This window comes from Myotis nattereri, assembly GCF_964212035.1.
Source record: "Myotis nattereri genome assembly, chromosome: 1".
Lineage (NCBI taxonomy): Eukaryota > Metazoa > Chordata > Mammalia > Chiroptera > Vespertilionidae > Myotis > Myotis nattereri.
The window spans coordinates 133,358,661-133,376,115 of NC_138075.1; the positions used below are offsets into that span (position 1 = coordinate 133,358,661).

Below are 17,455 nucleotides of genomic sequence, written 5' to 3' on the forward strand. Positions count from 1 at the left end.
GTCTGCAGGCTGACGCTCTAACCACTGAGCAACTAGCTAGGGCTCCTTTTTTTATTTTTACAAGAATACATTCTCACTCTAGAAAATTCCTCACTACTTACTTGTTATGTTGTGCTTGTGTTTCCCCTGTAAGCCACCTAAAACTTCTGGGAAATAAGTTAGAGAGAAATAACTCATTTAAAGAAATAATAGAGTAAAATAGATATGAGTTTCCTACTTAAACATGTATCTGTTGTCTCAAAATTACATTTCCTTAATTATGTAGCTTGCAGAGTGAAGGCACAAAGTTGTTTTGTCAACTGGCATCCTATGTGAGGAACTACACAGAATGGCTGCTGTTTTCAGTTTTTATTGGGCCATGTGAACCTCTAAGGGAGCGAGTGGATCTCTTTCTTCAAGCCGATATCTTCTATGGGTTTTGCACAAAACAACATTGCTTTACCCAAAAAGAACTCTTAACAGCTAACAATAATAATACAATGAATTCCAGCTGGAAGTGGAAATTTTAAAGAAAAAAAGTAATTCAGAGGGAAACTAATCATGGAGCCAAGGAGAATAGTATTAAATACATGAAAGTTTACATTGCCCGGGGATAAATTTGCTGGTCCATTCTAATGACCAAGTGATTTCTTGATTTGTTCAACTTTATCATAGCCTCTGTGAGGCCAGTCAAGCTTGCCAGCTAATAACTCTAGTGCTTCTCTCTTGGAAAGAGGACAGCAGAGTCCTTGTATCCCCAAACCTAAACTGGCCTCTATTGAGCTGTGGAGAGATAGGAAGCTCCAGGCTCAGATTTCACCAAACATACATGGATTGGGGCTTTAGCATTTCATTAAGAATTAACTCTGGCTAAGAATTCACTGTGCATCCAACAGATATTCAGATTCTTCCTGACTGTTTAAAAGTGTTAATGTGTCACTTCTTAGATTGCCACTTCCTGGTGTTGAAACAATGCTGAATTGGCAATCATCTTCCAAAGCCCAAATTATACACAGTCTTCTACATGTTGAAAAAGGAATTTGGCTTTTCCTCAAACAGCTTTATCTTCTAAGAGAGGTGAAGGAGAGTTCTCTGGGACATGACATACCCTAAGACACATTTTTTTATATTGATATCCTTTTTGTAAAATGAGAGTTGTATGCCTGTGGGCATCTGATTTTAAAAAAGGATGATTTTATGAACATTAAAATAATAATAATCCCATACTAGTCTAATAAAACCCTAATATGCAAATCGACCAAATGGCAGAACGACTGGTTGCTATGATGTGCACTGACCACCAGGGGGCAGACGCTCAATGCAGGAGCTGCCCCCTAGTGGTCAGTGCGCTCCCACAGGGGGAGCGCCGCCCATGGCTGGTGAGTGCAGCAGCCGTGGCAGAAGCCTCTCCTGCCTCCACTGCGGCGGGCAGTAAGGAGCGAGGGGTCTCAGACTATGAGGGTCCAGGACTGCGAGAAAGATGTCTGACTGCCGGATTAGGCCCAGGGAATGGGCCTAAACCAGCAGGCGGACATCCCCTGAAGGGTCCCAGACTGCGAAAGGGCGTAGGCCGGGCTGAAGGACCACCCCCTTAAGTGTATGAATTTTGTGCACGGGGCCTCAAATTAGTATATAATTTTCTCTCTTACTTGAGTATTATTTATTAAAATGATACTCATTCATGCCATGGTGACATTGAAGGTTGGTAAAGAAGTTTCTAAGGGTCATGGATCCTGCATTTATTTATGAATGATTCATACCAGAAGTAATATTTCATCAATAATTTAGATTATCCTTTTGGTTCATAAATATACTCAACTCACAGTTAAAAAATTTAAATAGTTAATAGTATAAAAAGAAAACAGATTTATTTGTCATTTAAACAGTACCTAAATACAGTAATCAAACATTTTATTAATCTTTAATCACAATAATTTAAAATGTTTTACTTTAGCTCAATATATTTCAACAAATTTTTATTGATTTTGTTTCTTTAACTTTTATAGATATTCAATCCAATGACTCCCTTTAAATTTTATTTTATCGCCGAAACCACTTTGGCTCAGTGGATAGAGCATCAGCCTGCAGACTGAAGGGTCCCAGGTTCAATTCTGGTCAAGGGCATGTACCTTGGTTGCGGGCACATCCCCAGTAGGGGGTGTGCAGGAGGCAGCTGATCGATGTTTCTCTCTCATCGATGTTTCTAGCTCTCTATCTCTCTCCCTTCCTCTCTGTAAAAAATCAATAAAATATATTTAAAAAAAAAATTTATCAAGTAATATGGAAGCTCAGAATATTCAGAGTAAACTTTGTTAAGGCCTGATAAATTCTCAGCAATAAAAATGATGCTTAAGTGGATAAAGGTTTAAACCATAACGTGCTATACCTTTTTCAGGTATAAAAACCATACCATCAACATTGTTAATAAGTCTTGAGATTTGAGGATCTCTTCATAATCCCCCAACCTCAACACCCACGTGAACCCAGAGAGGTGTGCACGCGCGCACACACACACACACACACACACACACACACAATGTAATGTTGGTGAGAAAATGCCCTACTCATTTAAATGACTGGTATGTTGACCAGGCATAGTCTGTGGCCACAAATAAGATGCTTTTAGTCTAACCAATGTTCAAAACCTTTGGGGAAAAACAGGTTTAAAATCTTTTTATAAAAGTTTATTTTGTACTTACAGTTTGCATTCAATATTATTTTGTATTAGTTTCAAAATATTCACGGGGATGTAAAGAACAGCCCAGAAAATATAGGTTTAAAAATCTTGGATTCAGAATGTCACCCATCACTAAGACTTGCTCATGGTGAAATAGCACCAAACTCAGAGCCTGAAGGTCTGGGTCGTAGAGAATTCTGTGGGCCTCTTATTAAATGACAAGATTGGACCATTGTACTTTGAGTCCACCATTTAGCTAGATTCCTCTGCCTTTAGGATATCTGTGTGTTTATAGTTAGCACATGATATGCTGCCTCTAGGTAGATAATAGCCGCCATAAAGTTAAGAGCTTGTCAGTTGGGGTCCGACAAGTCTGGGTGTGGATTCCAGCTCTGCTCACTCATTACTGTGTAATTGAATTTAGGTGTTATTCTACCCCCCTGCCCCCTTTCCATGTTTATAATATGGGAAAATGGGATAGTGATCTCTATCTCTCAACTTCCCCGAGGATTTAATGAGAGAATATGTGAAAATGCTTAGCGTAGTAACCGATAATGGCTCTTACTGTGAAATGGTAAACATGACTTAGGATCCACAGCCGGGATCCAAGGACATGAATTTTGCCTATGTTTTTCCATATGCACCCCGTTGCTATCTTGAAATTCGATGTGTAAAACAGACCTCAATCAAGCAAGAGAATACTTAGAATTTTATTTTCCAATTTTAAAAATAAAAATGTTTCAAGTTCCATAAACGTTAACATTTAAAATAAGTAACATAAACATGTTGCAGGTAATGAAGACACGCACATCCGTGCCACCACGTTGCAACGCATAAGAACCGTGACGGACCAAGCGAGGCCACACGAAGGAAGCCCTGCGCCTCCGCAGCCAGCCCCGAGGACCACGGCCCCGGCCCCGGCCGCCGCGCGGAGCCCGGCCCCGGCAGAGGCCGGCGCCCAGGAGCCCGCAGCCCAGGAGCCCGCCTTCCAGTCCCCGGTCCTGAGAGCCCTGTCCCAGCAGGACGCCCGCGCGGAGATTTTCCTGTGGAGCTTTGTGCTCTGGTCCGACACCATCGAGATGGTGCGTGTGGCCGGCCACCACGCTGTGTACAAGTCCGCCTGGCTCTACCCGGTCTACCTGTTCAGCTTCATCTCGCTCCTTCGCATTATATTCACGCCCCAGAACCCCCTGCTGAATTCCCTGGGCGTCCTGCTCCAGGACCTACCCTTCATTTTTGTCAGACTTGGCTTAATCATTGACCTGGGCACGATCACGCCCGTGCTGGGCCTCTGCAAGAATGTGCTGGTGACGCTCTCTTACGGTTACTTCAATCACCTAACCAAACTCAGGGTTTTCTCCTCCTTTGAATTGTCTTCATTTTAAAAAGAAACTGTACTGTAGTTAAGCCGCTTTATTATGCATGTGGACACATTTGTAATCTTATTCTTTTCTGGGGTATATGTTTTTGCACTATATAAAGAGATGAAACTAGATCGTAGAAAATAAGCTATTTTTTTTTTTAAATGGTACCATCAGGTTTTTTAAATGTGTATAAATGGTGCTAAATTTAAGTAAGTTTATGTCCTTATAAGTTGACTCCCCTGCATCTCTAGAAAACAGTAGTTAATTTTAGTTAGTTTTGTGTACTGCACCTTTCTTAAAACACTCTTCAATAAAGCCTGTAAACCAAATGAGAACATGTTTCCCCACTAAATTCAAGAGTGAGATTTTTCTTATTTAATTAATCATATTATATTAAATATCACTACAGGAATTAAATAATTAAAATTAATCTCTAGAAAATACACCTGGAGTTCTTGAATAATTTTTAGGTTATACTTTTTAAAAATCTGAATTGTAGTTTTAGGGTCTCCTTCAAACATGGAATTATGTTCTTCATCCTACTTTGATAAGTGTATTTTATGTAATTAATTGATTTCAGCAGAGAAAGCAATTCTGTTTAACAGATATTTGTCTCACTTTAAGGCTTAGCTTTTTTTATAAGTACTAAAGTACTAACTTTAAGATTGTTTAATATAGTAAATTCAAGGTACATCAGCAATACCTAGGTAAAATTTTATAATAGGAAGCCATCAATTTGAGATGTAGATATCAAAGCAAAAGAGTATTTTGGGGAATTTGATACCATCATAAAAATAATCACGTACAAGCCCCGTTTAAAATTAGAGTTCAACTTACAAGTGCACTAGTTAGTGTCTTACGTGGTTATTATATAAAACGCATAGCTTGATGTAAATAATTAGATACATAATTAGGCAATTTGCCTTCACTATGTTGCGATACTCTTGAATATTCATAGTAGGGGCTCTTCATTTTATATGAATTTTCTGGTGCTAGAAGGATTTGCAGAGTCTTATGTGCGCAGAATGTTTTACAGAGCCAGGCTCTTCAACAATCTGTGGGAACAAATAGCTTAAAAGTGTAAAACTGAACTTGCGTGCCTCCCCTTACTCTCCACCAATGTCCCCAACTCACTGTTCTGTGCTTTCTGGTTTCCCCTCACATTGTCAGGCCTATTTGCAGCTGTTAAAAGCTTAGCTTCTGGCTTTGACTTTGGGCAAGTTCTTTGACTACTGTAAGCCCTAGTTTCCACATCTAAAAGCTGAGCAATGGCGGGAGTGGAGGGGGATGGGAGTGGGTGATAGAGGGATAGAGGGGATAAAAGGTGATGGGAAGCATAAAATAGAATTTGTGGAAAGTACTTTAATAGGGTTGAGAGGATTAAATGAGGGAAGGAATGTTTTCATCACATTGTCTGGCAAAGAATAGTAACTCAATAACTGTTAAAGTATTTTAATTGTACCAAACAAAAGAGACAGGTAGCTAAATGCATTATTTTAATTTTCCTTTTGCATTCTTTTCTGCATCTCTGCTTACCCTCAAAAATAATAATTTAAACCATGCACTTATGAAAAATAATATGTAAGTCTTAAGTATACTTGAAGTAATTTTTTATCAAGTAGTAGTATGTTCAGAAGTGAGAAATGTACTGAATATGCAGATGAAAGTTGATGTGAGTATTTATTAATTAGGCATTTGAGTATCTCCTATGAGTTCTCATAGAACCCTGTTATCCACTTTAAGGCTTTCACTGTATTTTCACTTTTCTGAGTTATCCATTAATTTTTAAATTCCTTAAGGGAAGGTCTGAGGGAATCTTGTTTATCAATGTATCTTTGTCTCTGATTTCATCTATCAATCCAACAGAAACATACTTAACTCTAAAAGAATTTTAATACAAATAATTTCTTTTAAATTATAACTCTATATTAAGAACTTAAAACCAATTTGTAATATTCCTACATATGAAAATATATTGCATAAATGTATATATATCTTTATTTTGGGATATATAGTGTGAACAATGCTCAGGTATGCTGCAAAGTTTTACTCACTTGAATTTAGAATACAGTTTGTATCTCATGTTTGAATGTGGATGTGCCTGAAATTTTGGAAAGTTGCAACAATTCATACAAATAATGAAGGCACATATAAAAAGTTACATGTAGTAAGAAAATTCTTGAGTATCTAATTTAATATTTTATTTTAAGAGTATAAACATGTTTATAATATTCAAGTCTGTGGCACATAATAGAAATTGTAGCAAATTATGCTAGTGAAACATTCATAGTTCTACAGTGTGTGATTAAAAGTTATGCTATTAAAATTACATTGCAATACTCATAGTTTCTAGTGGTTATTGATACTAAAGCCCATATCACTTTTGTGTCCTTTTATAAAACTTACTTCTCTACTATCTGAAAGTATACATGCAAAAAAAGAACCAAAATGGCAGATTAGGTAGTAGGCTATATGGTACTTTATTCCAAGCAAAATGTGGAGCCCAGCTGGGAACTATGTCTTAATTTACTGTCAGGCTCAAAAAATGTTGGTTGTAGGAAAGATAAACTTAAAAAAGTTCATCTTTTTTTAAAAAAAAACAAAAACCAAGTACTTTTATTGTTTAAAGTATTACATGTCTCCTTTTTCCCTGATTAACACCCCCCTCCCCAGGCACTCCCACCTCTGAGGGCAAGCCCCCACTGCCCCAGTGTCTGTGTCCATTGGTCATGCTAATATGCATACCTACAAGTCCTTTGGTTGATCTCTAACCCCTCCTCCCCTGCCTTCTCCCTGAGGTTAGTTCATCTGTGATCAGACAATTATTGTAAAGTAATCCTATATAATAAAAGGCTAATATGCAAATCAACTGAACAGTGGATCGACGGGTCTCTATGATGCGCACTGACCTCCAGGGGTCAGATGCTTAATGCAGGAGCTGCCCCCTAGTGGTCAGTGCGCTCCCATAGGGGGAAGCTCTTGTCAGCCGGAAGCCAGGCTCACAGCTGGTTAGTGCAGCAACAGTGGCAGGAGCCTCTCCCAACTCCACGGCAGCGCTAAGGATGTCCCTGGGGAGTAGGCCTAAGCCATCAGTTGGACATCCCTGAGGGCTCCCAGACTGTGAGAGAGTACAGGCCGGGCTAAGGACCTGCCCTGCGTGCCCACCCCCCCTCGCCCCGTGCACAAATTACATGTACCAGGCCTCTGGTATTGTTATAAAATCCTTATAACTTTAATAGTGCCTTTTTCTTTTAAAAGTGAATGTTTAAAATTAAGTGTGAATGTTAACAGTCTTGCTTTTCTTATTAGAGCCCCATTTCATGGAATGACAATTGTATTTGGTCGTGAGAAAGGAAATCGTTTGTTGAGTAACTACTATGTGCAGGGCACTGTGCTGTTTGCTGAACAAACAATTATCTTGTGCAGGGGAACTTGGAGCAGGACTTACTGAATATATCAATAATGTTCCCTCTTCATAAACATTAAAATATATTGAATTTAATTTACAAAAAAAAATCTATTACTTAGAAGCTACAGTACTTAAAATAGCTCCTTATATTCATAGAGAAGGATGTAGTAAATAACAAATGAAAAAATATATTAAATATATATATCTGAAGCTATTTTATTTTACAAAAGGGTAACTTTTTCACGTTAAAAAAGTATATGTTTAAGCATATCCTTTGTTGTGATGTCTTTTTCACAATGGAAGGATGTGTTTACTCAATTTTCAGTTCCTGGGTAGCTGTCTCTCAACCATCTTCCCAATTCTTTAGTAATCTGATCGAAACACACAAATAGCAGAATCAAGGGATGCAAAAATAAAGAAACACAGAGACCTGCACACACAGAAATATCCCAAACAAATCCACCTGCATTAGAAAGGTGTCTTATGCCTCACGAAGTGATGAAATCGTGGGCTCTATAGAATGCTGCTCCATGTAGTTCTCAGGACTGCCACCTATGACTGGGGCAGCCTATGGAAAGGGCACCCCTTCAGGTTGAGCAGTGCACAACCTGCACGTACTTGTGTAGAGGCGCTGAGGAAATGAAACTAAAGTACCTGTGCTTGGTAGTTTTTGCAACACTAGAGATTTATAAACAATTCTTTACAACAGCTCTTACATATATTCCCATATATTTTCTGTTTATAAAAAGTATTTCATCAATTCATTCATTCAACAATTTTTGGTACCTTTTATATGGCTTTTATAATTAAGTAACCCCCAAAAAATCTTGGTAAAATTGACAAAATTACTTTAGAAGTAGGTTAGGCTACTTCTGGTTTCTAGTTTTGTGTATAAGGAGATCGGAAGTTGCCGTTATGTCCTAACAACAAGTAAAAGGCTAAACAGACTGAAAAATATTAAGTTTTCTGAGATTCATAAGAGAGGGGAGGACACAGGGAACACTGCTACGCCCCAGATTGGAGTGACAGACAGGTGAATACAGGGAATCACAGCTTCTCAGCACAGAGACTCACCAGCTGAAATGTCCATGGGACCAGCACCCAGGTAGGAAAACCTGAGCTGCAACTGACCCAGTGCTGGAGGCTCTGTGTAGATAACTCTTAGTTAAAAGCTGTAGAGCAGTGGTTCTCAACCTTGGCTGCACATTAGAATCACCTCGGAATCTTTTTAAAATCCTGTTTTCTGAGCCTCATACTCCAGAAATTCTGTTTCTTTGTTATGGGGTGGGGCCACAACATTAGTAACAAAGAAACAGAATTTCTGGAGGATGAGGCCCAGAAATCAGGATTTTAAAAAGATTTCCAGGTGATTCTAATGTGCAGCCAAGGTTGAGAACCACTGCTGTAGAGGGACTCAGTCATAAGGGTTCCCTCCAGTATTGAAGGATCTAAACAGAGAGAGAAGAGTCTTAGAAAGTTAATGTGATGGTGAAATTAAAATCTTTCTTTTTCTTATTCTTAATTGATCTAATGATAGTTTGCCAAAATAACAGTAGAAACAATGTATTAGACTATGTGTGGTTAAGTATATGCTTATATATGTGTATACTTATATACACATATATAAGCATTTGGATATTACACATATATGCGTATGATATTTATATACATGAAATGAATGATAGCATGACTCAGGGATGGGAAAAAGGAATTAGGATTATTATATAATATGCTACCTATAAAGTGTTATAGTGTATTTAAAAATATATATATATATTGTTATTGATTTCAGAGAGGAAGGGAAAGGAAGAGAATAGAAACATCAATGATGAGAGAGAATCACTGATCAATTGCATCCTGCACACTCCCTCCTGGGGATCAAGCCTGCAACCTGGGTATGCACCCTGATGGGGAGACAAACTGACAAAGTTGAGAGTAATGGTTATAAGGATGCTAAAGGAACTTAGGGAGAACTACAAAGAACTTAGTGGGAACTATAAGGAACTTGGTGGGAACTACATCAGCATGGAAAGGTCAAAGAAACCATGAACAGGAGCCAGTCAGAAATGAAGAATACCATATTTGACATCAAGAATATACCAGAAAGAATTAAAATAAGCTGGATGAAGCAGAAGATCAAATTAGCAATATGAAAGAAAAGGTTAAAAAACACTCAATTAGAGCAGCAAAAAGGAAAACACTTAAAAAGTGTGAGGAGAGTTTAAGGGACCTTTGGGACAACAAACAGACAACATCTGCATCATCAGAGTTACCAGAGGAAGAAAGTGAGCAAGGGATATAGGACCTGTTTGAAGAAATAATGACAGAAAACTTCCCTAACCTGATAAAGGAAAAAGTCGCATAAGTTCAGGAAGCAGAAAGAGTCCCAGTCAAGATGAACACAAAGAAACACACACTAAGACATATCAATAAAGTTGCAAATGTTAAAGACAAAAAAAGAATATTAAGGTCAATAAAAGAAAGTCAGTAGCCCATAAGGGAGCTTTCATAAGGCTGTCAGCTGTTTTCTCAACAGGAACACTACAGGCCACAAGGAAATGGCATGAACTATTCAAAGTAAGGAACAGCATGAATTTGAAACCAAGACTACTCTATCCAACAAGGCTATCATTCAAAATTAAAGGTGAAATAAAGAGTTTCCCAGACAAAAAAAAAAAAAAGGCTAAAGGACTTTATTATCACCAAACCAACATTCCAAGAAATGCTATAGGGACTGTAGCATTTGGATATTTATAACATTATTCGTGGGCCATACAAAATTAGCAACCTAAAATTGAGCCTGCTATATTTGGTCAAACATTTAATTAACTCACTCCTAATGCCTTGACAGGACCAGACAAAATGATTTCATGGGCCTTATATAGTCTGTGGGCTGGATATTACCCATTCCTAGCATAAAGAATGAAAATGACTATATAAAAGTAACTATCCTATCTAATAATAGACAAACATGGTAGTTGACCATACCTTTGCTACGCCTCCCATAGGCTAATCAGCACAATATGCAAATTAACTGCCAACAAAGATGGCGGTTAATTTGCATATACTGGCTGGGAGTGAAGACTGAAGACACCGTAGAAGGAAGCCAAGCAATGGAGCCGAGGTAACGGAGACAGGTGGGAGAGAAGCGGCAGAGATGGGCAAGAGAGAAGCGACAGAGATGGGAGGGGAAGCAGCGGCAGAGAAGGGTGGGGTAGCAGTGGCAGAGACAGGAGGGGTAGCAGTGGCAGAGATGGGAGCAAAGCCCTATTCTTGCAGGAATCTTCCTGCAATGGGCTTCTAGTCAATAATAACCATTAATGTAAAGGATTAAGTGCTCCAATCAAAAGACATAGGATAGCTGAATGAATAAAAAAACATGACCCATGTATATGCTGTCTACAAGAGACCAACCTCAGAACAAAAGAATCACACAGGATGAAACTGAAGGGATGGAAAAATTTTTCCAGGCAAATGGAAACAAATAAAAAAAAGTGGGAGTAGCAATACTTGTATCTGACAAAATAGACTTCAAAACAGAGGCCATGAGAGAGATAAAGAATGTCACTACATAATACTAAAGGGATCAATCCAACAAGAGGATATAATCTTGATAAGCATATATGTGCCCAATACAAGAGCACCTAAATATATAAGAAAACTCTTGGAGAACTTTAAGGGAGACATAGACAGTTATACAGTCAGATAGGGCACTTTGACACCTCACTGATAACACTGGATCAAAAAAATCAACATGTAAACAGTGATCTTAAACAACACACAGGAACAGATGGATTTAATTGACATCTAGAAAAATTTCACCCCAAAGTTGCAGATATACACTCTTCTCAAGTGCACATGGAATATTCTCAAAGATAGACCACATATAAGGAAACAAACTCTCTACAAGTTCAAGGGGATTGAAATCATATCAAGCATCTTCTCAGATCACAACAGTATGAAACTAGAAATCAAGTATAATAATAAAATTCAAAAAAATTCAAAGACATGGAGGTTAAATAGCATATTATTAAAAAATGAATGTGTTACCATGAGATCAAGGGAGAAATAAAATACTTCTTGGAAACAAATGAAAGTGAACACACAACAACCCCAAATATATGGGACACAGTAAAAGCAGTCCTGAGTGGAAAGTTCATAGCACTACAGGCCTACCTCAAAAAATAAGAAAAATCTCAAAAAAAAAAAAAATCTAAACCTACAACTCAAAGAATTAGAAAGAGAACAAGAAAAGCCCAGAGTAAGTAGAAGGAAGGAAATAATAAGGAGCAGAAATATATGACATAGAAACAAAAAACAATACAAAAGATCAATGAAACCAAGAGCAGGTTCCTTAAAAAGATAAACAAAATTGATGAACTTTTAGAGAGACTCATCAAGAAATAATGGGAGAGGACCCAAATAAATAAAATCAGAAATGAAAGAAGTTACACCACAGAAATACAGACAGGATGTCCACTTTCACCACTTTAATTCAACATAGTACTGGAAGTCCTAGCCACAGTGATCAGACAAGAAGAAAAAATAAAAGGCATCCAAATGAGAAAGGAGGAATAAAACTGTCATTATTCACAGATGATATGATATTGTACATAGAAAACTCTAAAGACTCCACCAGAAAACAACTAGATTTAATAAATGAATTTGGCAAAGAAACAGGATATAAAATAGTATTCAGAAATTGATGGCATTTTTGTACACCTATAATGAACTCAGAAACAGAAACTAAAAAAAAAAAAAAAATCTCATTTAGCATTGCAACAAAAAATAACATACCTAGGAATAAATTTAACCAAAGAGGTAGAAGGCCTGTACTCAGAAAATTATAGGACATTAAAAAAGAAAGGAAGAAATAGAGAAAAATACAAAAAAGTGGAAGCATATACCATATTCATGGACTGGAAGAATTAACATCAATAAAATGTCATACTACCCAAAGTAATCTATAGATTCTATGCAATCCCTATTAAAATACCATCAGTATATTTCACAAATCTAGTGCAAATATTCCAAAAATTTATATGGAACCAAAAAATACCCCGAGTAGCCTCAGCAATCTTGAGAAAGGACAGCAAAATTGGAGAGATCACAATACTGGATATCAAACTATACTACAAAGCCATTGTAATCAAAGCAGCCTGGAATTGGCACAAGAACTGGCATATAGATCAATGGAACAGAACAGAAACCCCAGAAATTGACCCACACCATTATGGTCAATTAATATTTGACAAAGGAGGCAAGAGCATGCATTGGAGTAAAGACAGTCTCTTCAATAAATGGTGCTGTGAAAATTGGACAGGTACATACAAAAAAATTAAACTGCACCACCAACTTATATCATACACAAAAATAAATTCAACATGGACAAAGTAATTAAATATAAGTCACAAAACCATAAAAATCCTCAAAGAAAACATAAGCAGTAAATTCTCAGACATTTCATGTAGCAGAATTTTCACCAATACATCTCCTAGGGCAGTGGTCCACAAACTGCGGCTCGCAAGCCACATGCGGCTCTTTGGCCCATTGAGTGTGGCTCTTCCACAAAATACCATGTGCGGGCACGCACGTACAGTGTGATTGAAGCTTCGTGGCCCATGCACAGAAGTCCGTTTTCGGCCTGGGTGAGTCTATTTTGAAGAAGTACTGTTGATATTTGGCTCTGTTGACTAATGAGTTTGCTGACCACTGAGATAGATGAAACAAGTATACAAGACGAGTGTGGATGGGAGAGTTGGAAGGGGTCGACCTCAGCGAACGTACCTCAATCAGATTGAGGACGTTTTTAGCAAAGGCCAGCTTAGGAGTACCCTAATTAAGTTAATAACAATGTACCTACCTATATAGTTTAAGTTTAAAAAATTTGGCTCTCAAAAGAAATTTCAGTCGTTGTACTGTTGATATTTGGCTCTGTTGACTAATGAGTTTGCCGACCACTGTCCTAGGGGAAGAGAAACAAAGGAAAATGTAAACAAATGGGAGGGACTACATCAAAATAAAAACTTCTGTGCAGCAAAAGAAACCATCATCAAAGTGAAAAGGAAGCCCACTGTATGGGAGAACATATTCACCAATAATACAGCTCATAAGGACTTAATTTTCAAAATATATATAGAAGTCATACAACTCAACAAAAGACAATCCAATTTTAAAAATGGGCAAAGGCCTTGAATAGACACTTCTCCAAAGGGAATATACAGATGGCCAAGAGATGTCTGAAAAAAATGTTCAATGTCACTTATCATTAGAGATTTGCAAATTAAAATTACAATGAGGTATCAACTCACACCTACCAGATTGCTATCATCAATAAATCAACAAACAGCAAGTACTGGTGAGGATGTGGAGAAAAGGAAACCCTAGTACATGGTTGGAAAGCAGATTGGTGAAGCCACTTTGGAAAATAGTAGAGTTTCCTCAAAAATTAAAAATGGAATTTCCATTTGACCCAGAAATTCCACTTCTGAGAATATGTCCTAAGATTCCTGAAGTGCCCATCAGAAAGAATATATGAGCCCTTATGTTCATAGCAGCATTATTTACAATAGCTAAGATCTGAAAATAGCCCAAGTGTCTATCATTTGATGAGTGGATTGAACAGCTGTGGGACATTTACACAATGGAATACTATGCAGCCATAAAATAAGAAGAAAATCTTACCTTTTGCAAAAGCAAGAATGGACCTGGAAATTATTATGCTAAGTGAAATAAGCCAGTTAGAGAAAGACAAATAACATATGATTTCACTTATATGTGGAATCTAATCAACAAAATAATTTAACAAAATAGAAACATAAGCATAGATACATAGAACAGACTGACAGCTATCAGAGGTGAGAGAGGTTGGGGGACTGGGTAAAAAAATAAATGGATTAAGCAAAAAAGTATACACACACAGACATATGTATGACACATAGACATGGACAACAGTATGGTTGGTGATAACCAGAGAGAAGGGGGAAGGAGGTGGAAATGGGCAAAGGGAGAATAAATGGTGGTGGAAAGAGACTTGACTGTGGGTGCTGAGCGCCAGGTGCAGTGTGTAGATGATGTTTTATTGAGTTGTACACTTGAGACCTGTATGGTTTTATTGACCAATTTCACCCCAATACAAGTAAATTCAGTTTAGAAAAGTGTCCCGTCTTTTAAGTTCTACATTTTCACTCAGCTGCCTCATTATATCTTCTGTTTCTGAGTGAGTCAAAATTATCTTGATACCATTTGTGCAAATTTGTCCATTAAAAACTAGGTTTCCTTGAACTAAACAAATTTGTGTATTCATCACCAGTTTACTGGTTAAAATGACAGAATTTGTTGAGCTAAATTTCTTGGAACTATTTCAAAACAGAGTTCTCTAAGTTCATCTTATATGGAATTGAGTGGGTGTGAGTGCATCATGTCTGCGACAGAGACTGACTAGGAGGAAATGAAATAGTTCAGTAATTGTCTTGAAAATTTAAAAAAATGAAGATTTTCTTTAGTTTATAATCATACTTCTTCAGCTTGAAGAAAATACTAGCTAAAAACAACCATCATCATCAATAACTAAGCAAAAGAGCAAAAACCAGAACCAAAACATACAAAAAGGATATAAAGAGAATGGTTAAGAGTTTATTTTATTTTTATTGTGTAAAATATTCATAGAATAAAACTTACCATTCTTTCTATTTTTACATGTACAATTCAGTAGCTTTAAGTATTTTCATGATGTTGTGTAACTATCACCACTACTCGTTTTCAGAATACTTTATTATCGCAAACAGAAGTTCTGTACCCTTTAAACAACAATGCTCACTCTCTGCCCTCCCCGCTCCCCCAACCAGTCCCTGGTGACCTCTATTCTTTCTGTCTATGGATTTGCCTATTCTATGTACATCGTATAAATGAAATCATAGACTATTTGTTCTTTTGTGTCTGGTCTCTTTCACTTAGCATAATGTTTTCAAGGTTGTACATCAGGGGTCCTCAAACTTTTTAAACAGGGGGCCAGTTCACTGTCCCTCAGACCGTTGGAGGGCTGGACTATAGGTTAAAAAAAACTATGAACAAATTCCTATGCACACTGCACATATCTTATTTGGAAGTAAAAAACCAAAACACGAACAAATACAATATTTGTATTTGCATGCGGCCCGCGGGCCGTAGTTTGAGGACCCCTGTTGTACATGTTGTAAAAGGTAGCAGAATTCTTTCTTATGGCTAAATTAGAGGCCAGATGCATGACATTCATGCAAGAGGAGGCCTTCCTTCCCCCAGCTGCCGGCACCAGCTTCCCTCTGGCACCTGGGACCTGGGCTTCCCTCTGGCCACTGGCAGACACCTGGGACCCAGGCTTTCCTTGCAGCCCCAGATTCATCCAGAAGGTTGTCCAGAAGGACGTCTGGTCTAATTAGCATATTATACTTTTATTATTATAGAGAATATTTCAATATACATATACATACAGATTATTTATCCATTCATGGGTCTGATGGACACTTGAGTTGCTTCTACCTTTTGGTTACTGTGAATAAGTGCCACTGTGAACAAAGGTGTACAAATACCTCTTTGAGTCTCTCTTTTCAGTCCTTTGGGGCATATACGTAGAAGGGGAACTGCTGGATCATATGGCAATTCTATGTTTAACTTTCTGTGGAGACACCAAACTGTTTTCCACAGTAGCTATGCCATTTTACATCCCTACCAGCAATGCACCAGGGTTGCTTTGTTGCAATGCTTTGCTTTGTTGTTGTTGCTGCTGTTGAGTTGAACTCCTTTATATGTTACTAGAGGCCCAGTGCATGAAATTTGTGCACTCAGGGGAGGGGTCCCTTTGCCCGGCCTGCGCTCTCTACAGCCCGGGAGCCTTCGGGGATGTCCGATTGATGGCTTAGGCCTGTTCTCCATGGGGAGTGGGCCTAAGCCATCAGCCAGATATCCTTAGTGCAGCTGTGGAAGCGGGAGAGGCTCCCACCACCACTGCTGCACTTGCCAGACATGAGCCTGGCTCAGGGCTTCTAGTTGAGCGGCGCTCACCCTGTGGGAGTGCACTGACCACCATGGGGCAGTTTCTGTGTTGAGTGTCTGCCCCCTGATGGTCAGTGTGCATCATAGCAACTGGTTGTTCTACTGTTTGATCGATTTGCATATTAGCCTTTTATGATATAGGATGTATAGTAATATGATCTACAAATATCTTCTCCCATTCTATGGATTGCCTTTTCGCTCTTTTTTTTTTTTTTTTTTTTTTTTAAGAAATACACTTAACATGTTAACAATGGCAGTTTCCTTTTTTTTTTTTTAATATACTTTATTGATTTTTTACAGAGAGGAAGGGAGAAGGATAGAGAGTTAGAAACATTGATGAGAGAGGAACATCGATCAGCTGCCTCCTGCACACTCCCCACTGGGGATGTGCCCACAACCAAGGTACATGCCCTTGACCGGAATCGAACCTGGGACCCTTCAGTCCGCAGGCCGACACTCTACCCACTGAGCCAAACTGGTTAGGGCTTTTTTCACTCTCTTGATAGTGATCTTTGATGCACAAAATTTTTGATATTGATAAAGCCCAACTTATCTGCTCCTTCTTTTATTGCCTGTGCTTTGGTGTCAAACAAAAAAAATCATTCCCAAATCCAGTCTCATAAGATTTTTCCTAATGCTTTACCCCCCAAAGTTTTATAGTATTGGGTCTTCCAGAACACCCAACGCTGATATTTGGAGGAAAAGATGTGTATTGTCTGCCCTGTTACCAGCAAGCTGCACCAGGAAATGTTCTGCCACCCTCACTGCTACCTGCCACAAAGTTGGGGAATGGAAGACGGTAGCCACGACCACTGGGAAAGGTTGAAAATCACCAACATTTACCAGGCTCTCCATTGAGCTCTCTACCGGATGCCCCAAGTTTTCTACTAGAGTCCAGAGTCCAAAATAGTTACTTCAGGCAGTTCCTGTCAGTTCAGTGGTTGTTTAGGTGGAATGAACTGGTCGCCAATCTTCTAGCCTGGTAAGTCTTTATTT

General features: G+C 38.3%; 1 protein-coding gene across 1 annotated transcript in view; it reads left to right on the top strand.

The window, feature by feature from the left end:
• TMEM236 (transmembrane protein 236) overlaps positions 1 to 4,041 on the top strand; it is a gene marked incomplete at both ends in the record, with an annotated part of 41,866 nt that extends 37,825 nt beyond the window's left edge. The window contains one exon of the mRNA XM_081103140.1: positions 3,449 to 4,041. Within this exon, the coding sequence (XP_080959266.1) occupies positions 3,449 to 4,041 (593 nt within the window). The remainder of the gene's footprint in view (positions 1 to 3,448) is intronic.
• Positions 4,042 to 17,455: the final 13,414 nt, after the last annotated feature.